The sequence below is a fragment of the Gastrolobium bilobum genome, unplaced genomic scaffold (assembly GCF_033153095.1).
Source record: "Gastrolobium bilobum isolate Gb01-03AN ecotype WA unplaced genomic scaffold, APGP_CSIRO_Gbil_v1 utg16542, whole genome shotgun sequence".
Taxonomy (NCBI): domain Eukaryota; kingdom Viridiplantae; phylum Streptophyta; class Magnoliopsida; order Fabales; family Fabaceae; genus Gastrolobium; species Gastrolobium bilobum.
The window spans coordinates 12908-36392 of NW_026899089.1; the positions used below are offsets into that span (position 1 = coordinate 12908).

The 23485-nt window shown below is 36.2% G+C and overlaps 2 protein-coding genes across 2 annotated transcripts; both read left to right on the forward strand.

Moving 5' to 3' along the window:
* Window positions 1-14400: 14400 nt before the first annotated feature.
* Window positions 14401-17792, forward strand: LOC133287110 (uncharacterized). The gene is made up of 5 exons (XM_061484667.1): window positions 14401-14702; window positions 16544-16580; window positions 16662-16898; window positions 16995-17042; window positions 17510-17792. Exons 1-5 carry the CDS (start codon window positions 14401-14403, stop codon window positions 17654-17656), a joined length of 771 nt encoding a protein of 256 aa, XP_061340651.1. The 3' UTR covers window positions 17657-17792.
* Window positions 17793-19257: 1465 nt separating this feature from the next.
* Window positions 19258-22126, forward strand: LOC133287112 (autophagy-related protein 16-like). Its single transcript, XM_061484668.1, has 5 exons — window positions 19258-19279; window positions 19465-19610; window positions 19890-20071; window positions 20166-20361; window positions 20853-22126. Exons 2-5 carry the CDS (start codon window positions 19467-19469, stop codon window positions 21873-21875), a joined length of 1545 nt encoding a protein of 514 aa, XP_061340652.1. The 5' UTR covers window positions 19258-19279; window positions 19465-19466; the 3' UTR covers window positions 21876-22126.
* The last annotated feature ends 1359 nt before the right edge of the window (window positions 22127-23485 follow it).

The following is a 23485-nucleotide window of genomic DNA, read 5'->3' on the forward strand; positions in this document are numbered from 1 at the left end:
CGTTCAATTAGAAATTGACAAATACATCTTTTATTTTTTTGGATTTCATTTTTCTCATATTGCTAGAAAAAAATTATTGTTAAATAACAAGAGAAGAGAAAAACATTGAAATAAAATTATGTGTATTGAACTGATACAAGATGTACAATATATAGACACACTAATGAGCTTAGCTCAGACCTAATACAAATCCTAATGAAATAAGGAAATAAATATTTACAGATATACAAAAGATATATTCTTTCTAACACTCTCCTTCAAGCTGGAACGTATAGATCATATGCACCAAGCTTGTAACATATAAACTTTATTCGAGGACTCCTCAAAGACTTTGTAAATATATATGCTAATTGATCATTAGAAGGTACAAAACTAGTTGTAATTTCACCAGCAAGAATCTTTTCTCGAACAAAGTGACAATCTATTTTTATATGCTTGGTTCTTTCATGAAACACTGGATTTGATGAAATGTGCAGAGCTGCTTGGTTATCACAAATGAGAGTTGCCTGTCCAGTGTCTCCAAACTTAAGCTCTCTGAAAAGTTGTTTAAGTCAGATGAGCTCGCAAGTAGTAGTCGCCATGGAACGGTATTCTGCTCCAGCACTTGATCTGACAACTACATTTTGTTTCTTACTTTTCCAGGAAATCAAGTTCCCGCCAACAAAGACACAATACCTAGAAGTAGATCTCCTATCAGCTGGACAACCAGCCCAATCAGCATCACAGTACCCAATAATTTTATCATGACCTTTATCTTCATATTCAAGGCCTTTTCCTGGAGATGCCTTGATATACTTAAGAATATGAATGACGGCATTCCAATGTTCTTGACATGGAGAATTAAGAAATTGACTTACCACACTAACTACAAATGAAATATCAGGTCAAGTGACTGTGAAGTAGTTCAATTTTCCAACCAATCTTCTATACTTCTCAGGATCTGAAAAGGGCTCCCCCTGATTTGGTAAAAGCTTGATACTTGGATCCATAGGAGTGTCAACAGACTTAGAATTTAAGAAAGCAGTTTCTTCAAGAATATCCAAAGCATATTTCCTCTGAGATATCACAACTCCATCTTTAGATTAGGCCACCTCGATTCCCAAAAAATATCAAAGTTTCCCAAGATCCTTAGTCTGAAAATGGTGACATAAATGTTGTTTCAACTGAGTGATCCCATGACTATCACTACTTGTGATGAATATATCATCCACATATACCACCAGGTAAATAGATCCAGAAGCTGAATGAAGATAAAAGAGAGAATGATCAGCTTCACTCTGAGTCATGCCAAATTGTTGAACAACACTACTAAATTTACCAAACCAAGCTCTTGGAGATTGCTTGAGGCCATATAGAGACTTGCGAAGACGACAAACAAGACCTGACTCCCCTTGAGCAACAAATCCATGAGGTTGCTCCATATAAATTTCCTCCTCAAGATCACCATGAAGAAAAACATTCTTAATATCAAGTTGGTAGAGAGGCCAATGGCGAATAGCATCCATGGCAATAAAGAGGAGAATAGTAGACATTTTCGTCATACGAGAAAAAGTATCAACAAAATCAAATCCAAACACTTGAGTTAAACCTTTCGCCACCAAGCGAGCTTTAAGACGATCCACTTGACCATCAGGTCCAACCTTAACAGCATAAATCCATCTGCAACCAACCACATATTTTCCAGATGGAAGAGGAGCTAGATCCCATGTACTATTATGATGAAGGGCACTCATTTCATCAATCATAGCTTGTCTCCATCCCGAATGTGAAAGTGTGTCACCTGTCGTCTTAGGAATAGACACAGAGGACAAAGAGGAAAGGCATGCATAATATGATGGAGAAAGACGATGGTAACTAATATTAACTGTATACCTGACTGGAGGGTGAGTATCACGAGTACCCTTACGAAGAGCAATGGGAAGGTCGCTATCCAAAGGTGGGACCGAAGCTGAGGGAGGAAATGTAGTCGAATGTGAGCCCACAGAAACATCTGACGAACTATGTTGGATCTCATCAGGAGAAGAAGTGATAGAAGGAGAGTCAGAAACATGGACTGGTAAAGGCGGAAGGTATTCAAAAGAGTCGACTGGAGAGATGACTGGACAAAATCTGTGTCCATAGGAGTAGTAGAAAATCCAAAAAAGGGAACTGATTAAAAAAAAGGAAACATCTGCCAAGATAAAGTATCGACGTAAAGTTAGAGAGTAGCAACGGTAACCCTTTTGAGACCGAGGATAACCCAGAAAAACACATTTATGAGACTTGGGAGCTAATTTATCCAAACCTGGACCAAGATGATGAACAAAACACGTAGAACCAAACACATGTGGGGTTAAAGGATATAAAACTTGATGGAGAAATAAAATAGAGCGAGGTACCTGATAGAAAGAGACGATAAATGTGGAACCATCTTCTGAAGCTTTACAAGACTAGGATGACCCAGACGAGCATGTATAGTAAGAGGAGAATCCATAGTGGAGCAGGCTGAAGAAGAAGGAAATAGTTGATAGAGGCCCTGAGACTCACATCCTTTGGTAATCTCCTTTCCCGAACTCTGATCTTGAAAGATGACAGAGGTTTTAGTAAAAGAAACAACACAATCAATGGATTTTGTTAAACGACTAACAGAAAGTAAGTTAAAAGGAGAATCTGAAACATAGAGAACATGATCCAGAGATAAATGAGGTAAAAGAAGAACCGTGCCAATCCCACGTGATTGAACCAGAGACCCATTGGCCATACTAATAGTGGGAAAAGAACTAGTGGTACAAAGACAAGTGAATAAGGACTTATTACCAGAAATGTGATCAGAAGCCCCAGAATCAAGAGTCCAAGGGCCTAGAGAGTGTAACTGAGAGATTCCAGCAAAAGAATTACCAGTGGGAGTAATGGATGCAGTAAGACCTGATGTTTGCTTCTCAGACCACCAAATCACAAATTCATTAAGAAGAACAGCTGGAGGTTGTGCAACGGAAGGTAACTCTGGAGCGAATATACTAGAGGAAGCCTGAGCAACATGAGCATTTCGAGGAGGTTGAGGTGGCTTTCTTTGAAGCTCCCAACAACGGTCAACAGTATGATTGGTCTGATGACAATGAGTGCATAATAGCTTTCCCTTAGAGAACTTGCGTCCACGACCATAACCTTAAGCAGCAAGAGCAGAGGAGTCAACAGTATCCACTGGAGGTATATGCGTCATAGAAGGTGCTGGTGACGTAGAGGGCTTAGGTGGAATCCTAAGCAAGGTAGACATCACAGAATCCAGTGTAGGAACTGTAGCAGATCCCAAAATTTGATCCCGATTGGCAGACAAATGGTTAGGTAAACCATATAAAATGAACAACATAAAAAGTGTATTACGATGTTCCTGTTCCTTAGTACATCACTAGTGAGGGGCAGAAGTTCGTTAAGATCATGAAGCAAACTCTGAGCTTTCCATAAATATTCAGTCATAGGACAATTGAAGTCCCGAGAAGCAAATGTAGTCATCAATTTCTGACACACAACATAGAGTCGCTGTGTATCATTGGTGTACAATGCTTTTGCCTGACTCCAAATAGCTTCACAGGTATTGGCAGGTCGAAAAATCTGATTAATTGACGGATGAAGAGTAGCTTTAATGAGACTACAGAACTGAGCATCAATCATCTTCCATCGTGTGCGCTCATTAGCCGCCACAGACTCAGCCTTAGTAGTGAGATGGGATGTATAATCCTGCCCATCCAACCAAAGTCGCAGATCTGACGACCAAGTATCATAGTTGGACCCATCCAATTTGTCCACACCCAGTGGAGCAAGGATATAATTTGCAAAAATAGTAGACTCCGACTTTTGGCCAGCCGGAGACCCAGAACAGAAGAGACAGGGGAATCCATAATCAAGATTAGAAAAAAAATCAGAAAGACATATCACACAACTAACCGGTAGAAGATAGATCTGTGCCTCAACGCAGAACGAGGTCCAAACACCAAAACAAGACCAGATCTAGAACCATCGCAGTGATACGAGAAGAACGCAACCAGCCACAGCCGGAGAGAAGCCTCCACGCGCCGCCTTTGTGAAGAGAGTGACGTAACTTTCACGCGCGCTGACACGAGCTGTCGAACTCGCGCAAATTAAAAATTATTTTTTATTAGGGTTTAGAAAATTTGTAGTAGAGTGGAAACCGTAATTCGTCTCTCTCAAGGAAATTGCTTGGGTAAAAATCGTTTATCAAAACAGAAATTAAAATGGGGGTTTTTGAATTTTGGTTGAATAAACGATTTTTACCCAAGCAATTTCCTTGAGAGAGACGACTTAGGGTTTCCACTCTACTACAAATTTTTTGAACCCTAATAAAAAAATAATTTTTAATTTGCGCGAGTTCGACAACTCGTGTCAAATTTGGCGCCGTTGCCGGGGAAATTGCATCGGTCTAAATCGTTTTCTGAACCCTAATAAAAAAATAATTTTTAATTTGTGCGAGTTTGACAGCTCGTGTCAAATTTGGCGCCGTTGCCGGGGAAATTGCATCGGTCTAAATCGTTTTCTGAACGTGATCATCTTCTTCTTCGTCTCTAGTTTTCGTTTCTGTTTTTGAAAAAAAAAAAAAATCGTAAATTTCTGTTTGCACACCGGTCTTGTTTTTTGCGTTTTGCACTCGATTGCGTTTCTTATTCCGATTTCTGCACATTTGATTCTGCATCGGAATTTGATTCTGGAGAGGCATTTTTTCTCAGTTTTTCAATTTTTTGCATTACGGTTTACATTTTGGGCAGTTTTGGGCGAATTTGGGGAAATCGGTAAAACTTCAGTTTGAGATATTGGCTCCGGGAGTTCTGTTCCCAAAGGAATTCGACCTTCTGAGCATAAGTCACACCCTATGGGGTGTGAGGAGACCCTTAATTTTGCCAAATTCTGTCGTTTACTAACCCGTTTTGGTGTTTCTTTATCGTTTCAGGACGTGTCGGGTATTTCTGGATTTGTTTGACTTACTTTGATCGATTTGAAAATTGATGAACTGAAGAAAACGATCATCCCTGACAAAAGTCGTGGGGATATGCCCCACGAATCAGGCCCTAGTTTTGCTGAATTCGTTCGTTTAGTATTTTATTTTATTTTTCGAAAAAAATTTATTTGATTTTTGAGTCCGTAGGGTCATTTAGAGTTTAGGAGAGTTGGTCTCATATCATTTTGAGTTCATTTAGTATTTTTCGTAGATTTATTTTTGCTTCTGTTTGCTATGAATCCAATTTTTCACCCTAAAGTTGTTTGTCCTTCCTTTCCAGACAGCGGTTTCCAAGTTGATCAGTCTGTTCTGCAGTTTTTCTTGGAAAGTCACAGTACCAGCAGCAGCAACAGCAAAACAATCCCTTCTCCAATACATATAATCCTGGTTGGAAAAATCATCTCAATCTCAAATGGAGCCAGAATCAGCAAAGTGCACCATTCCAGCAGAATCAGCAAAGTGCACCATTCCAGCAGAGGCAGCAGTTTGTACCTTCACAACAGAGGCAAAATTTTCAACAATTTGCACCTCCACAGCCAATGCAGCAGCAGCAAATGCAACAGCCACCATTGCAGCAGCAAGCTAGTAGCAATGGCCCTTCTTTGGAGGATTTAGTGAAGCAGATGGCAACTAACAATTTGCAGTTCCAGCAGATTACTGAGTCTTCCCTCCAGAATCTGCAAACACAGATTGACCAACTTGCAAAGTCAATGAGTCAAAATCAACAAGCAAGTGGCAGCTCCCTTTCATCTCAAACAGTTCCAAATCCAAAAGGAAGCGAAAATGTGAGTGCTATTACTCTGCGATCTGGCAAGCATATGGAGGAGCCAAACCACACTGCTGCTGAGTCATCTAAGGGAAGTGACACTAGCTCCAAGAAGCAGAGCACTGATACATCTGATCATCCTGTTTTCTGCATTGATGTGATAGATGAAGTTGTTGAGGATTTTTCTCCTGAATTCCTTGCTGATTTTTCTGATTTTTCATCTATTCATGGTTCTGATTTCTGTGATTGTAGTGATAGTCAAGAGTGCATTGTGTGTGCTGAAATAGCATCACATCTTTCTGGTTTTAACGATGCACTTATTGATGAATCTGATTCTGAGTGCGAATCTGCATTATCTGAGTTACCTGTTGAAATTATTGATGATTCTATTTCTGAGAATTTGATTGCAGGCATAGATGTTAATGTGTTTTCTGCAGAACCTGCACCCACTAGACTTCTTCCATCCACTGAGCAGCCACCTAAGTTGGAAGTGAAGGATCTACCTGACCATTTGAAGTATGCATATCTGGAGGAAAATGAACAGTTACCGGTGATAGTGGCCAAGACCCTTCTACCTGAGCGGGAGGAAAAGCTTATGACATTGCCGATACAGGCCGACATCATTTATCCCATTTCAGATAGCTGGTGGGCCAGCCCGTTTCAAGTGGTTCCCAAGAAGTCTGGAGTGACTGTAGTGGCAAATCAGAAAAATGAACTGGTTCCAGCAAGAGCTCAGAACAGTTTGAGAGTCTGCTTGATGTTGCTTATTCTTTTTAGGGAGTTCAGGGAGTTCTCTTCCTTCTTTTTCTTTTCTTTCTGTTATTTGCATTTTTATTTTTATTTTCCTTTCTTTCTTTTAGTTTATGATTTTTCATAGGTAGATTTTCCTTTTCTTTCTGGTAATTATTGAGTGGTACATGAAGTAGACTTAGATCACAGTGTTTGATAGCATAATCTGTTAGACTTTGATCTCGATTCTTGGATTACAACTACCTGTTGATTGATTTTGTGCTGTTGATTGCATGACTTGGTTTACCCTTGTGAGGTTTTGAGCCCGCATACATGGCATATCTTCTGGCCATGCTTTCTTTCTTGTGTGTTTCTGTTCTTGATTGTTGTCCTCTAGAACTTGCTCTTGTTCTTTTTGAAACTGCATTTTTCACTTGCATGCATGAATATGATTGAGACATTCTTTCTTTTCTTTACCCACTTTAGCCAGATAGTCATCCCTTATATTATTATCCCTTGGTGAGCCCTTTTGAGCCTTTATATCTTTTATTTCTTAAGCCGCATTACAAGCCTAAGTGAAAAACCAATTAATTCCACACCCTGGAGTTTTACTGAGCATTGGTTTCATTGTGATGTTGTGTTTAAGTGTGGGGGTTTGCCCGAGGCGTGCAAAAGTTTAAGTGTGGGGGGTGACAATCTGATTCTTTTCTCTGCTATGTGGTTCTTCTGTGTTATAGAAAAAAAAAACAAAAAAAAATGTGTTTATCTTTTCAGTATCATTGTTTTATGTTCTTAGTTTAGTTCTTAACTTTTGCTCTGTGTGAATTTCTGGGGTGTTTAACTTTCTCTTCCATATTCATGCATACCTTTACCTCAGCCCCATTACAACCCTGCATAAAGCCCTCTTAAATTGTGCATGCATGTGTTATGAGCAGTGGAGAAGTAGAACTTGAGCAAGCCTATGGTAGGATGATTTTCTTGAGTTGATTTGAGTGATATACTGAATTAACTGATACACTTGAGAGAAAAATTGAGAGCATCTTGTGAGGAACCATTTTTGTGCAGTTAGCAGTTGAAGTTAACAGGTCTTGTGATTTGAGATTAGGGAAATTCTGTCCTGATTAATTTACCTGTGGAAGACTTGTGATCTTTGTATATTTTCTGTATGCTTCATAGTTGTTAGAAAGGATTGGTTGATCTTAGTCTTTGCTTTCAATTTTAGTTTGTTTTTACCCAGGAGTGCAAAAAGATAAGTGTGGGGGAATTTGATAACTCATATTTTGTTACACTTATTTATTACTCTTGGTTGGTATTTTTATGATTTATTTGAATTAAATAAAGGTCTTTTGGGTCAATTCACAATTCTAGATTTTAGTTGGGTTTAATTTATTTTCGTCATAATTTTCCAGATTTACACGACTTCCGTATTTTGACCATATCTCACTCCACAGATGTCCGATTGACTCCGTTCTTGTTGCTTTTTCCAGATAACAGATAGGGATACAATCGTTATTTCAGCTACTGAAGCCCAATTCGGACGGGAAGATGGTCGAAACTTGATCTCAAGATGACGTGTTTTGCTGGAATTTTAATTTGACCTTTGAACTTGTAATTCACATTAGGACCCAATGTGTTTAAGGCCCAAGGACATGTTTTTATTGTTTTATTTTGTTTTATTCAGCTTTTATTTTATGTTTGGGCTGAAGCGGTGAAACCCTAGCCGTCCTGCGTGACGGCTATTTAAGGGAGACTCTAGGAAACCCTTCAGCAGTCAGTTTTGTACAACAGAAAAGTTCTCTCTGAGTTTTTATTCAATTCTGTTCTTCATCTTTTTCTTCCTCTTCTTTTTATGTTTACCTTAGCCATTTGAGGCTAAGAACCTTTTAACAAACCTAAGGGTAACGAATTCCATGGATTGGTCTTGAGGGTCTGCGCTTTATTTTAAATCAGTCTCGTTTCCCTTCCCAATTCAGATTGATATCGTGCGATCGTGGATATTCAATCTAAGGTTCGCGATTGCGATTATGGAAAGGGATTAATCATCAGATTTGATGATTAGGTTGATTGACCCTATGACCTTAAATCAAGCGGGCTGATACTCTGCGATTGTATGAGTAGAAGCACCGTATTTGATCAAATGCTAAGCGATCGCTTAGAGAGGGTTGTCAATTGGAAATAAGGATTCTGATTCGATTGACAAATCAATCACGATTCTGATATCTTCTTATCCGAGGAAAGACATCCATGGAACCCAAACCTTAGGTTGGTTATTTTTAATTACGAATTTTAAATCCAATTTCATATTCTGCCTTTTAAATTATTCAACCAAAATTCAAAAAAACCCCTTTTAATTTCTGTTTTGATAAACGATTTTTACCCAAGCAATTTCCTTGAGAGAGACGACTTAGGGTTTCCACTCTACTACAAATTTTCTGAACCCAAATAAAAAAATAATTTTTAATTTGCGCGAGTTCGACAGCTCGTGTCAAATTTGGCGCCGTTGCCGGGGAAATTGCATCGGTCTAAATCGTTTTCTGAACGTGATCATCTTCTTCTTCTTCTCTAGTTTTCGTTTCTGTTTTTGAAAAAAAAAAAATCCGTAAATTTCTGTTTCCGCACCTGTCTTGTTTTTTGCGTTTTACACTCGATTGCGTTTCTTATTCCGATTTCTGCACCTTTGATTCTGCATCGGAATTTGATTCTGGAGAGGCATCTTTTCTCAGTTTTTGAATTTTTTGCATTACGGTTTACGTTTTGGGCAATTTTGGGCGAATTTGGGGAAATCGGTAAAACTTCAGTTTGAGATATTGGCTCCGAGAGTGCTATTCCCAAAGGAATTCGACCTTCTGAGCATAACTCACACCCTAAAAGGTGTGTGGAGACCCTTAATTTTGCCAAATTCTGTCGTTTACTAACCCGTTTTGGTGTTTCTTTATCGTTTCAGGATGTGTCGGGTATTTCTGAATTTGTTTGACTTACTTTGATCGATTTGAAAATTGATGAATTGAAGAAGACGATCATCCCTGACAAAAGTCGTGGGGCTATGCCCCACGAATCAAGCCCTAGTTTTGCCGAATTCGTTCGTTTAGTATTTTATTTTATTTTTCGAAAAATTTTTATTTGATTTTTGAGTCCGTAGGGTCATTTAGAGTTTAAGAGAGTTGGTCTCATATCATTCTGAATTCATTTAGTATTTTTCATAGATTTATTTTTGCTTCTGTTTGCTATGAATACAAATTAGATTGTCATCCTATTACTTGATAGAATAAATTCAGTGGCATAGAAGTATTTCCAAGGTTCAGACCCATAGAATTTGTAAGTGTTTGCTCTCACATGTAATGGGTAAAAAGGAAAAATAAAAGAAAAAACAGAGATAAGATGGTCAATTTTATTTTAATTGTAAGTGAGACCATGGAAAAATTATATGGGCCGGGAGCTTCTGATTATTTTTTCCTATTATGGTGATATTTTAATTAACTTTAGAAATTAAATACTGAAAAATTATGAGAGAAACACCTTATATCTTATATAAAATTATGAAAAAAAAAAGAGGGTGATGACGTGTGATATGAACCTTGAAAATCCTCCAGGCCCAATCATGCTATTTGGCCTACATCCCCTCAGAACTGGGGTGTGAGTTCACTTAAGTCCATTGAATGACTAATGTTTGGGTGGGTCGGGAGACTTCGGGTTCAACTGAGAAAAGGGAATATGTTGACTGGAAGAAAGGCCCAACTATGCCCATTGAGCAAAACACGATGGAAGGCTTTCATTACGAGGGTCAAGGCTATAGTGGAAGAGATCTGATTGATGTGTGAAGTTTTGTTTGAACTTTTATATGTGGAAGTTAAGTTTTTCTACATCAATAATTATAGATATAGATTATAGGGGTTTATACTTCTTATAATCTTATACAACATAAGAAGAAGAGTAGTTTCTTCATGCTACACTCATACGGTTTTGTGTGTCAATGTTTTAATTTTCTTATTTAATTTTTTTTCAGTGGGGCCTATCTGAATATATGTATACTATAAAAAATTTCTTTTTATGATATATAAAAGGGATTTGTATTTATCATTTCACATGACACAAGAAAAATTTTCTACACACACAACATTTTGTGGGACCCACACCTTTTGAAGCACAAAAAAAAAACTACGGCACGCAAAACGAACTTCTATAACATTACATAATCGCTTTTCCTACAACATAACTCTTATAAAACCCTACGTAAAATGTATAAACTCCTAAAATATGTTGGCGTTATGTTACAAAAAGTCGCCACCGCAATGTTTTCAAGTATGATTGACAAATTACCTTTTGTGGTATTGTGTTTTAGTCCATCTATTGGGTACTATCCTGCGTCTTTAGCAGTGACCCCGTATGTTTCTTTCTTGTTTTTGCAAAAGTTTCTTTAGGGTTGTTTGATGTGACGTATAAAGCCTGATAGCATAAGCTTATACTATACGTTATGACATTTTCAATTGTTTGGTGCGACCATCATATAGTATAAGCTTATACAACAGGATCCTTTTATACATCAAAATGATGTATAAGTTAATCAAGCCTAAGGAGATAGGATTAGGCCTGATAAAGGATTAATGTATTAATGTTGCTTAAAAGTACAATTTCCAAGAACTAATATATCATTTCAATATTAAAATATTAAAATATTTTTTTAATATATTAATTTTTAAAATATTGAAAGATATTATCTTATACAATACCATACCAAACGCAGGATAGTATTAAAGTTTAATCAGGTCTTATACAATCAGGTCTTATACTATCAGGCCTTATCCTATACTATATACCAAACATGCCCTTAAATAGAATTAAGAGGATTCAGTCTCTCATGTTGCATGACAAATTTTCATATTCCTGCAGACACACTTCTCCGTGGGACCCATTGCTTTTTGAAGAAACAAAAAATACAAAAAGTCTAGCCTGTTTCTCCATGGGTAAGCAGGAAAATAGTTTCCGATTCCAGTAACATAAGAATTGAATTTCCCATATATTAAACTATATTAATCAAATTATTATAGTTAAGATATATTTGAAGAGCTCGATTTCAAGTTTTTTAAAATTCTATCGTGCAGAACTTTCCAAAATAATAATAAAAATCTCATGTAGTTAAAGTAAATTTAAATTTGTAGCTTTAATTTTCTTAGATTAGTCTTATGTTTTAGCGTGACATATTAGTAAGATATTGAAGATAAGATACGTGACATCTATCTTCGTAGTACAATAATTTATGGATCACGATTCATACTAAAAGTGTTTCATAATGTATATCAACGAGGGACCAAATTTTTTTATTTATGTTTGCACACTTAATAACCAAGGTTCGGGGCTCGGTTCTCGATTTTTTTTTTCCAAAGCTCTCATCATGTATAAGATCCATGAAAGAATATACGATAGATAGCCTTATCTTATATTTACAAAAAGTTAAATATAATAATAAAAAATGTAACTTTTGGATAAATGACCGCAACACCAATCATTAAGACAAGAGAAAGTAATAATTTAGTAAATCTAAACTAAATCAACTGCAGCTTTTTTAATAGGAAAAAAAAAAAATTACTGTGTGCACTTGCCCATTGAGGCAACAGTGCACTGCCAATGATCTACCGTATTTGAATTAAGACAAAGATTGCTTATGAGAAATTAGTCATAAATGGAGTTTGTATATATTATTCTCTCTTAATTTTTTTATTTATTAAAATTAGAAGTGTCATTGTACTATTATTTGAATACATTTTTTTTTTGAATAGTATTATTTGAATACATTTTAATTTATGATAAAAAAACATGATTTCACCCACGCAAAAAAACATGATTGATACATTCGTAAAATTTGAGTTTCGACGATGTAATCGTGTAGCTACAAAATTAGTGTAATACATCACCACTGGTTAAACTTTAAGTTGACCGGTGGTGAAATTGAACTCTTGGTTTATTAAGGTGCTCAGCTAATAAGTTCACTATAAAAAATTTAAAAATATATCTTCGATCTTCACAGCATGTTCACGAATGACACTCCAATTTTTATTTTATTTTTTATAAAAAAAAACCCCTCATTATTGATTTTTCTCGTAGGTTTTCGAACCATAGAGGCATCATCTTCCAACCAGGTAGCATATTATTTTCATCTTAACAAGATAGGAAAAATGAAGAGAGACTGAAGAAAGATAATGTATATAGTAAGAGAGAATTACAAATAGACACACGCGATGACATAATACGTTAGTACGTATCATATTGCAATTAATTAAATTTATGGAAGTGACTAATTATCAAAGTTTAAAAGATAAAGGCCTAAAAAAGAAGCAAATTAAATTTCTAGAAGTTGTTAAAGATTGTTTGAAAAAAAAAATTCACTTACCACAATCAATCATTTTTATTTATCATACCTCATTATTACTGAGACTTCTTAATTTGATTTGATGTAATATATAGAAAATCCTCATTGGATTTAATTGCTTGAAAGATTAAGCTGAATTATTTTACATTTTGACTTTATTTTCATTTCTTATTCTTTCATCTCTCTCTCTCTCTCTCTCTCTCTCTCTCTCTCTCTCTAAATACATATTTAACGTGTGTTTAGTTTTAGCATTTAATAAAAACTTTAAATACTGGTAGCACTATAATTTATCTTATGTCAAACAATTAATAACAACTACCATAGCACTTTTGTTTTAAGTTCATCGAGTGCCTCTCCATAACACGACATTAATCATGCATTCTTTATCACAGTAAACATTAAAAATAATAGTTTGGAAAGGGTTTAAACTTTTCCTTTCTCGAAGTCACAGCAGAAAAGTCAGAATTCTGCATCCGGAAAGTTTAAAACATGTAGGTAAAAGCAATAACTTGAATTGATTTTATTTAATTTTTTGCTGGTAGGAAACTTCAATTGATTTTTAAATTGTATTGATCTGTCTTATTGGTTCCTAGCAGAATCGCGGGTTGACACTCTCGACAGCGAAAACATGGAATGAAGAACACATGGGATATTGTTTCCTGCCACATGGGTCCCCCCTCAGAGTCCAAACCCTATGTTATGTGTTTGAATTCTGAGGCTAAAGACAATTGAAGCCCATTGATCTGTCTTTAATACCATAAAACCTAATTGTCTTATTACCGGAAAAACAGGTCTTCTGTTGAAAATTTCCCCTAGGGAAATAAAAAGTTCTTGAACTTTTGATTAACGGTTAAGTAAGATGACATAGGCAGATACCCATTGCATTGAAGAGGACATTCCTGCCCCTATTGCCCAAAGGGTCTTTTCCTTCATCAGGAAGTCAAGTCATGGTGAAATAATAATAATAATAAAAACATGTATTTACTGCATGAAACCGTTTGACCAATACATATTATTTTCTTAAAGAAATAATTGTTTTTTTTTTAAGATCTCTTAAATAAACTAATGCATTGATGGAAAAATTTGAAATTATACAACTTCATCTCATCCCTCGTTACTAAACAAGTGAATATTATGAAGTAGAGAGGATAGTATGAAAATTGAGGAAAAGAAAAAAAGGACCACAAGCTGAGAAGGAGGGAAAAAAAAAGAGAGAGTCCAGGTCAGTAACGTATAACACGTGAGCGTCAGCAAAAGACAACGGGGCACCTTTAAAAAGGTTTTAATGAACGTAAATAAGGAAGAGAAAGAAAAAATAAATATAAAAAAATTCAATTATTTATTATTTCTCTCAACAAGATAAATAAATAATAAAAGTCCCAGTATCGGTTACATACTCAACACTTTTTTTTAGAGTCCTCAAGCGAAAGAAGTTACATTACATGCATCTCAAAGTAGAAGAAGAAGAAGAAGAAGAAGGAATGTCAGTGAAGTAGCTTAACGTAGCTGCTTCGTGCGTTTGTGTGAGAAGATCTTAGAGAGAGAGAGAGAGAGATGGGGGGTGTTACTTCTTCTATGGCTGCAAAACTGGCTTTCTTCCCGCCAAACCCACCGTCGTACAAGGTTGTGAAGGAGGAAGGCACAGGGGTGTTGGTGTTGGACCGTTTCCCACGCCGTGAGAATGTGGAAGTTGTGAAATTTCCGAGTCGGCGTGGAGCTGAGATCGTGGCCGTGTATGTGCGACACCCAATGGCGAAATCCACCGTTCTTTATTCACACGGGAATGCCGCTGATATCGGTCAGATGCACGAGCTCTTCATCGAGTTGAGTACCCGCTTGCGTGTTAATCTCTTGGGGTAAGTCAAGTTCCCTCCTTTACCCCTTTTCTTCAAATTTTTTATTTTGGTTTTTCTCTATGAACATGATACATGCATATGCATTTCTTTACTCACTGAACCAATGTTAGAGGTATAATGTGTTTGTCTGTGAGCGTGTGAATTTCGTTTGATAGAATTCTAGTGAATTAGAGGTACCCATTTGGAAAGTAGTGAGATTTTTTTTGCTGAATTTGGTTGGTGACACGATAATACACCTTTGGGGGTACAAGTTCAGTAGTATAAATTGAATCTTAGCAATTCACTTCAACACAAGCTGTTCGATTGTCTCGTTTGGCTTGGATTGAATTTCGATGGTTCTGATTTTGAGAGGGTTGGTACCATAAAAGAATTTATTAACTTCTTATTAGGCTTGATTAGTAAAAACTCCCATGAGGCTGGTCAGGTATTGTGTTCAATCTTGTCTGCTGCGTGCGGGTGGGGGAGAAGTGATGATTTCTGGTTCATCTGTGTAGATCTGCTTGTCTAATATACTGAGTGTGGCGTGTGAGTTTGAGCCATGTGTTTCCTGTGGTTCTGCCATGAATGGAAGATGGTGATTTGAAGGTGGGACTGTGCTATTCCATCATTTTTAGTATGCTCGAAATTTTACCTAAATTTGATTATTTTCAACCAAGATGGCGATTTGTTTATGAAAAGAAAGTTGGAATTTAGTTATCCGACAAGTGAACTCTGAGGATTTCCGTTAAGTTTGTTATGTTCATCTACTGGATAGGTTTCAACGCAACTAGTGTTGTGGTGAAGCGAAAAAGGGGTTGGATACACGGTTAATTTAGTTATGGCTATCTGCTGGATAGGTTTCAATGAAACCAGTGTTGTCGTGAAGCGATATGGGTTTCAATACGACCAGTGTTGTCGTGAAGCGATCAGTGGGTTAGATATGCAGTTATGTTAGTTATGGCCATCTACCTCATAGGTTTCAATGCAACCAGTGTTGTCGTGAAGCGATGAGCTGTTTGAGGCATCAAGCCCCTGAATTTAGAGTTAATTGATTCATATAACAACAAATGATCACATAGATACGATTTAAATGGAAATTAAGTCACGACAATGCAATAAAAACATAAAGTATTCCAAATAGACAATACCGGAAACATAATAAGTGCACAGCCAACCAAATGCATGTCAAGTCATGAAAGACACGACAAAATACGTCAGCAGACAGTTATCTTGGTCTCTTGACTCTCTCATGCATGTGACCGAGGTCAGTTGATTATCCTGGGGTGGAATTCTAGGTCATATTAGGTTTGGGTGACGGTATTTGACTGAAAAACACCTTTGGTATAGGTACCTTGGCTGTTGAGTGTTTTAAGTTAGGGTAAGAGTCAATTTGCCGAAATTTCATAATGCAGCTGCTTTGCCGCATCAAGAAGAAGTGGCCTCTTCGCAGATGAATCACACATCCCACCTTGCCTCAGCAACTAGGCAGCCACATCAGCCACCTCACTGCAACACTAAATGCAACACAATTTAGCCTTTATATTTCCTTTTGTTCTCGGATGGGTGTTTCCTTTTTCTTCGACAAATTTTGTTAGAAAAGGGGAATGTTATATACACAATAGTTCACACATACAAAAACTCCCATATGTTCTTACCATTAGATTTAACTCCGGATCTGTGGAGTGTCAAATTAAATCTTTTCTGTACAAATGAAATTTTAAACTTTGAGGATTAGAATATTTTTTATATTGCTCATTTCTATGATTGCTTATCATATATGAAAGTTGTGAAGTTCGTTAAAGAACACATTTGTAAGTCTTGTTGTAATGATGTTTTCAAGCACCTTAGTTTAATGTATGCAGATATGATTACTCTGGTTATGGGCAGTCATCGGGTAAGGTAACTACTCTGTACACTTCTTTCTGGTTTGTTTGATTCTTTTGATCACAGCAGGATACTTATGTGGATATCATTCAACAGCCAAGTGAGAATAATACTTATGCTGACATTGAAGCTGCATATAAGTATCTTGTAGAGAACTATGGTACTAAGCAGGAAGACATAATCCTTTATGGTCAATCTGTTGGAAGTGGTCCTACTTTAGATCTTGCTGTTCGATTGCCCGGACTAAGGGCTGTTATTCTCCACAGTGCTATACTATCAGGGTTGAGAGTCATGTACCCTGTGAAACGGACATACTGGTTTGACATTTACAAGGTCAGATACTTTGTCGTTGTCCTATATGCTTGGTGTCGTTTGATATAAGCATTATGTATATGTACCTGAACTTAGTTCTGTGTTTTTGTTTTACAGAACATTGATAAAATTCCATTGGTGAAGTGTCCAGTGCTAGTAATGCATGTAAGTACTCCAAATGTATTACATTCGATTTTCCGCTCACTACTGTTATCATGTGGATGTTATTATATTTTCTGTAGTTGTTGTAAGTTGTAACTGTTATGCAATCAATTGTTGTAATAGTTAGCACTTAGCCCTCTTTTTGATTCAAATAAGTATCTTTTTTTCCGCTGCTGACAATTGTGATAAAAATCATGATATGAATATCTGATAGATGGAGAACACCACTTTTCATAGCATGAGCTGGTTAATTTAAAAAAAGAAGTTGGAGTTTGTTGATTGAAGCAGTCTTTACTAGCATCAAGATTGAAGAGACACCAGCTCTGTTGCTGATATAAGCTTGTTAAATTATTTTCTCGCGAATATTGTGACTTCTCACGAATCGCTTTCCTGTGTTTATTTATTGAACTTAAACATCGCTTTTCTAATTTAGCATCATCCTAATACTCTCTTCACTCTTCAGGGAACAGCTGATGAGGTTGTTGATTGCTCTCATGGGAAGCAGCTGTGGGAACTTTGTCAAGAGAAATATGAACCTTTGTGGCTCAAAGGAGGCAACCACTGTAACCTGGAAACCTATCCGGAATATGTCCAACATCTCAGAAAATTCATATTAACAATAGAAAAGCCACCATCGCAAAGACTAAGTTTTAGGAAAAGCATAGATAGATTTGAAGAAGCCATAGGAAGTATTGATTGTTTTGAAGCTCCAAGGATGAGTACTGATCTGAGGGACAAACCAAGGAAAAGCACTGATAGGAAAGAAACACTGAAATTTCGTGGGTACAAATTCAATGATGTCCAAACACTAGAGAAGTCAAGGATCTCTTGTGACCAGATGGAGAGATCTCGAAGAAGCGTAGAGTACCATGATAACTCCCGGATAAGCGTTGATGTTCAGTTTGAGAGGGCAAGGAAGAGCATTGATTGGCTGGATAGAGGTTCCAGCACTTTGAAGCTCTTGAAGCATCTGTAAAATTGGCTTTGGCAATGGGTTTGGTATAGGGAGGGGAGAAGAATACAAAGATACAAAGTTACTTTACATTGGGGGGGTTTAACTTATCTTTCACAGAATGCTAATGTTGCTGTCGCAGTTTCATTGCGTCGTTCATGTAGAGATTTAGATATGTTGGGATTTCAATAGAAATAACTCTAACCTTGTTTTAGTCTTAAGATAGAAAATGAAGCAAGTGACTATATAGCCTAAAGGTGGCGATTTATTATGATATGTAAAATTTCACATAAATCTTTCTTCCATTTTTGTATCCCAACTCTTCTATCTCGTTAGTTTCTAAATTAGATTTTCTCTTGGTATTGCTCGTAACTTGTCCACATTGTTACAATTTAGTTTAATTTTGCCAATGCAGCAAATTTGGTACTTTGTTATCTTAAATTTTGCCTGCTGTGTGTGCACGCAAAATTCCTTAAGTTTTGCCATTATCTGGGACATTTGGTAGAGGAGAATTTTTTTATCCGGGAATCTCAATTTTCAGAAATATGATTTTTACATTTAGTTTACGATAATATTTGAAAATTAAAAATTTAAAAAAATTTAGTTTCTCGAAAATTCTAGAGAATATCGCGTACCAAATGCCAGGGCAAGCTTGAAATTGAAATCGAGCCTTTTTTTTTTTTTTTTATCTGAAACCCTCAAATATGTGTAAATCACTTTAAGTCTTGATCAATTCGAGACGGATGACATCGACTCACCTAAAATAGCAAAACTCTTCCAACTCTTTCAAGACCTATTTTACTTAAAAGGAATTAAACTATTTTTTTTTTTTTTTTTTTAGTATTTAACATGGAGGAAAGGAATTAAACTCTTTACCACTTAACAAACATTGATGAATTCAAGTCCTTTGCGCTGACATGGTATAGGATCATAAAAAAATAATTTTAATTTTCATGAACTTCAAATAAGTAAAAATTTTTTACTGAATAATTAAAACTTTGTCCAGGGGAATGTTCCGTTTACAAATTACATTAATGTAATTTGTAAAAATTTATAAACAAAAAATTTGTAAATATAACATTTCCCCTGTACCTATATTTAAAAAAAAAAAACTACTTTAATGATCGAATTATTGGTTAATTAATTTTCAAAACTTTGCGTAAAACTGATGACCTTAGGCCCACATGTAAAACGAAAAATTTCTGAAGCCATTGGCATAGTGCTAGTGTTGTGGGCCTGACCCCTAAAATTTTCATGGTTGTCTCTGGCGTATGAAACATATTCCCAGGTCTCTCTACACACCATCTTAAATTATTATTATTATTAAGAACCCTATTGCATAATTTGTTCTATCTTTGCGGATCTTAAATTGTAAATTCTGTTGTATAGTATTTTCTTTTTGGTTTTTATTTTCCAGGAAAACGATCAGAAACAGTTGATTTGATAATTTGTTGGTTGGATTGTTTTTCCAAGTAATGGCGAAAGCTTCCAAGTCGCAAGAAGAAATTGCGAATGAAGCCATCAATCATGCTTTGAAGGCTCTGCGAAAGCGCCATTTGCTCGAAGAAGCTGCTCATGCTCCCGCTTTTGACGCTCTTTCTAGACCTATCGCTTCCCAGGTCCCTTCTCTGTTAATACCATTAACAATTTTTTAGGGATTATTCTAATTTTATCACAATTTTATAAATTTGTTCAATCGTTGGTTCCAATAGAATAGTGCTTGTGAACAATTCTACGAATCTTCAACTCTGCAAAGTTATTGGCTTTTGATAATGGGTGCAGACAAACATTTAGAAATATCAGTATTTGTGAATGCTGCTTGACATGGGTGTTCATAGTCCGTGTCTAATGATTGGAATGCTTTTATTGAGTTAAATATTGTATGTATGTCCTTGAAGGGCTCTGAGTGGAAAGAGAAAGCAGAGAATCTGCAAGTGGAACTTCAGCAATGCTACAAAGCTCAATCTAGATTGTCTGAGCAACTTGTTGTGGAAGTAGCTGAGGCTAGAGCTTCTAAAGCTTTGGTTCAAGAGAAGGAAAGTGCAATCGCTGATATGCTAAAGGAGTTGACTGAAGTGAGGTTGCTTAATATTTCTTCTGTGTCTTAACAGCCATTAACACTTTTGTTTTCTAAAGTTTGTGGCAAATGATTGCAACTTAAATTAACGTTGCAGGGATGAGTGCTCTCAGTTAAAGATGGACTTGGAACAAAAGATTAAATCTTTAGAACTGGTTGTGAGTGAGAATTCAGAAATTAAAGCACAACTGGAGCAGATGACTGCTAAAGCCATGAAAGCTGAAGCTGAAAATAAGATGTTGATTGACCGCTGGATGTTAGAAAAGATGAAGGATGCTGATCGCCTAAATGAGGTCTATTATCTTCTCATTCACCATTTGAACTTTTGGAATTAGATATTTAGTATAGGTACACATTCTCTGTGAAAATGAATTTGGCTTTGGACAACAAAACAATATGGATACTCTTAAGAGTATATAAGCCTCTTGGGCTAATTGTATTATTAGAACTAAGTTCAGCTGCTGCTAACCTGCTTTTGATGCAGCCTTGCAAGATTTGTGGTAAATGTTATTTACCTGACTCAACAATATTACACCAATATTGCATGTATTTCTCAACTTATTTATCGATATTTTAAAATTTGAACCTTGTTGGTTAGTAATGTTATATTTAAATGTCAAATTGCATGACAGAATTGAACGTTGCGATAGTTACATCAGTAGTTTAAGTTTCTTACATGTAGAATACTTACAAAACTGCGATGCTACTAATTCTGGTTGCTTAGAATTCTAAATACTTCCTTATGCCACTGATTTTACTAATAATTTAGTTCCCATCACTTTAGGCAAATGCACTGTATGAGGATATGGTTGCACGGCTAAAGGCTAGTGGTTTGGAACAACTTGCAAGGCAACAGGTGGATGGTATAGTTCGCAGAAGTGAAGAAGGTGCTGAATTCTTTTTAGAATCAAACATCCCTTCCACATGCAAATACAGGTTAAATGCACATGAAGGTGGTTGTGCTTCCATGTTGTTTGAGTACAATTCTAGTAAACTGATTACTGGGGGACAGGATCGGTCAGTTAAAGTGTGGGACACAAATACAGGATCTTTAAGTTCCACTCTTTCTGGCTGCCTTGGCTCAGTATTGGATCTCACAATCAGCCATGATAATCGATCTGTCATTGCTGCAAGCAGCTCAAACAATTTGTATGTGTGGGATCTCAACTCAAGCCGGATCCGTCATACCCTTACTGGCCACACAGATAAAGTTTGTGCTGTTGATGTCAGCAAGATTTCAAGTCGTCATGTTGTCAGTGCAGCTTATGATCGTACCATAAAAGTTTGGGACTTGGTGAAAGGTTACTGCACAAACACAATAATTTTTCACAGCAACTGCAATGCTCTTTCGTTCAGCATGGATGGACAGACCATATTTTCTGGACATGTTGATGGTAATCTTCGGTTATGGGACATTCAGACTGGGAAGCTACTTAGCGAGGTTGCAGCACATTCACTTGCTGTCACATCAGTATCCCTTTCTCGAAATGGAAATGTTGTATTGACCAGTGGAAGGGACAATTTGCACAATTTGTTTGATGTGCGATCTCTGGAAGTTTGTGGCACATTAAAAGCCACAGGAAACAGAGTGGCTTCTAATTGGAGTCGCTCCTGTATTAGTCCAGACGACAATCACGTTGCTGCTGGCTCTGCTGATGGATCTATCTATATTTGGTCAATATCTAAAGGTGATATAGTCAGTACATTGAAGGAACACACTTCTTCTGTTCTGTGTTGTAGGTGGAGTGGGACTGGAAAACCCCTAGCTTCAGCTGACAAGAATGGGATTGTTTGCATCTGGACATAATGGGCTTTTTATATGCAAGGGGATGTGGTAATACTCAATTGTACAGTTTTCAGAATGGCTGGCTGAATTTTTTGTTAAAACATTTTTATGTTCATACAGGGTATACCATTCAAATCAGGGAAAGATGTATATATTAATTTTTAACAGATTTTCATTTGAATTACTTCCTCTCTATATCTCAAGTGAAGAATGAATAACTCTTTGTGATGAAGCTCTTCCGTTAGTGATGTTGATCTGGCAAATTTTATTGAAATATGTCAGCCAATTAAATGATTAATAGATTACCAGGTCCTCTAACCTGTTATTATGAGTTGTCACATTTCTAATGAGTAACGTTACCTACATATTGTGCTTTGGTTTAAACTTTCATATTGAACACTATCTGTAACATGGGAAGGGGTATGGAAACTACTCAAACTAGTACTCACCAAAATATCTAGTTGGATGGTTAATTCATGAAGTGATTTATTTCATTTTTCATGAAGGGATGATTGGATGTAATGGAGAAACAGACGAAAATGGATTAGATTTCATTTTTAATGTTTTATTCTTCTTTGGATTATTGAACAATTACTGTAATAGAGATGGAGGAAAAAAAAAAAAAGAACTCTTTGGAGGCAATTAAGGCACACGACCGATCTCTCATCATTTCATAAAATAGAGGATCACAGAATTGACCATAATCGGTAAACATGTCCTACTTAATTGGACCTAAAGACAATATAATGCTTCATTAGGAATTTAGTATATGGTTTTTCAATTGAATAAATGATTGGTGATTTGGTGATGCCCCACGGATTACGCTAGTGTATCTCTTTACTACAAGCAACTAGCAGCGCGTCACACTGGAGTCAAATGATAATTGATAATCACGGATTACTTTGTACGGAAAATTGCTCAAGAATCATGCTAAAAAAGATTATAATAAGATAGGTGTTTGCATTTGTCATTTAACATGACACAACAAAATTTTCTACACACACAACATTTTGTGGAGCCCACACTTTTTGAAAAAAAAAAAAAAAACTACGGCACGCAAAACAAATCTCTATAACATTACACAATCACTTTTCCTACAACATAACTCTTATAAAACCTAATAAGATAATTCTTGATAATACTAAAATTACCATAATAAGATAGTACTAAAGTTATCTTAGAAGGATTTTAATAAAGCATTAAATTCCCTCATGTTATGAAAGTTAAATAGCTAGAATGCTACTATTATAGACAAGGTCTCAAGAAAATTAAGTAACTAATAAAAACGAGTACATGCCTTTTTAGAGGAAATAACTAAATTTTGTTTGCATTCTACCCGGGACATTTATTTATAATATTCCGTGATAGATGCACACTACTAAAAAAAACTCTATTATCGACGGAATTTATCAACGAAAAATATTCCGTCAAAAATAATAATGGATTTTTTGACGAAAATTCAATTCCGTTGGAAATAGAGACGGAAAAAATTTCCGTTGAATTTTGAGACGGAAATTTCCAACGAAAAATAAATTCCGTCAAAATTTTTAACGGAAATTAAATTCCGTTGAAATTTTCTGTCAAAATTTTATCACATAATTATTTTTAATCGAAAAATAGCGACGGACAAC

Coding starts and splice junctions, on each gene's coding strand:
- LOC133287110 (XM_061484667.1), top strand. CDS start 14,401: ATGGGGGGTGTTACTTCTTCTATGGCTGCAAAACTGGCTTTCTTCCCG. Junction 14,703..16,543: donor TTGCGTGTTAATCTCTTGGG/GTAAGTCAAGTT, acceptor TAATGTATGCAG/ATATGATTACTCTGGTTATG. Junction 17,043..17,509: donor GTCCAGTGCTAGTAATGCAT/GTAAGTACTCCA, acceptor TTCAGGGAACAG/CTGATGAGGTTGTTGATTGC.
- LOC133287112 (XM_061484668.1), top strand. CDS start 19,467: ATGGCGAAAGCTTCCAAGTCGCAAGAAGAAATTGCGAATGAAGCCATC. Junction 19,611..19,889: donor CTAGACCTATCGCTTCCCAG/GTCCCTTCTCTG, acceptor ATGTCCTTGAAG/GGCTCTGAGTGGAAAGAGAA. Junction 20,362..20,852: donor ATGCTGATCGCCTAAATGAG/GTCTATTATCTT, acceptor CCATCACTTTAG/GCAAATGCACTGTATGAGGA.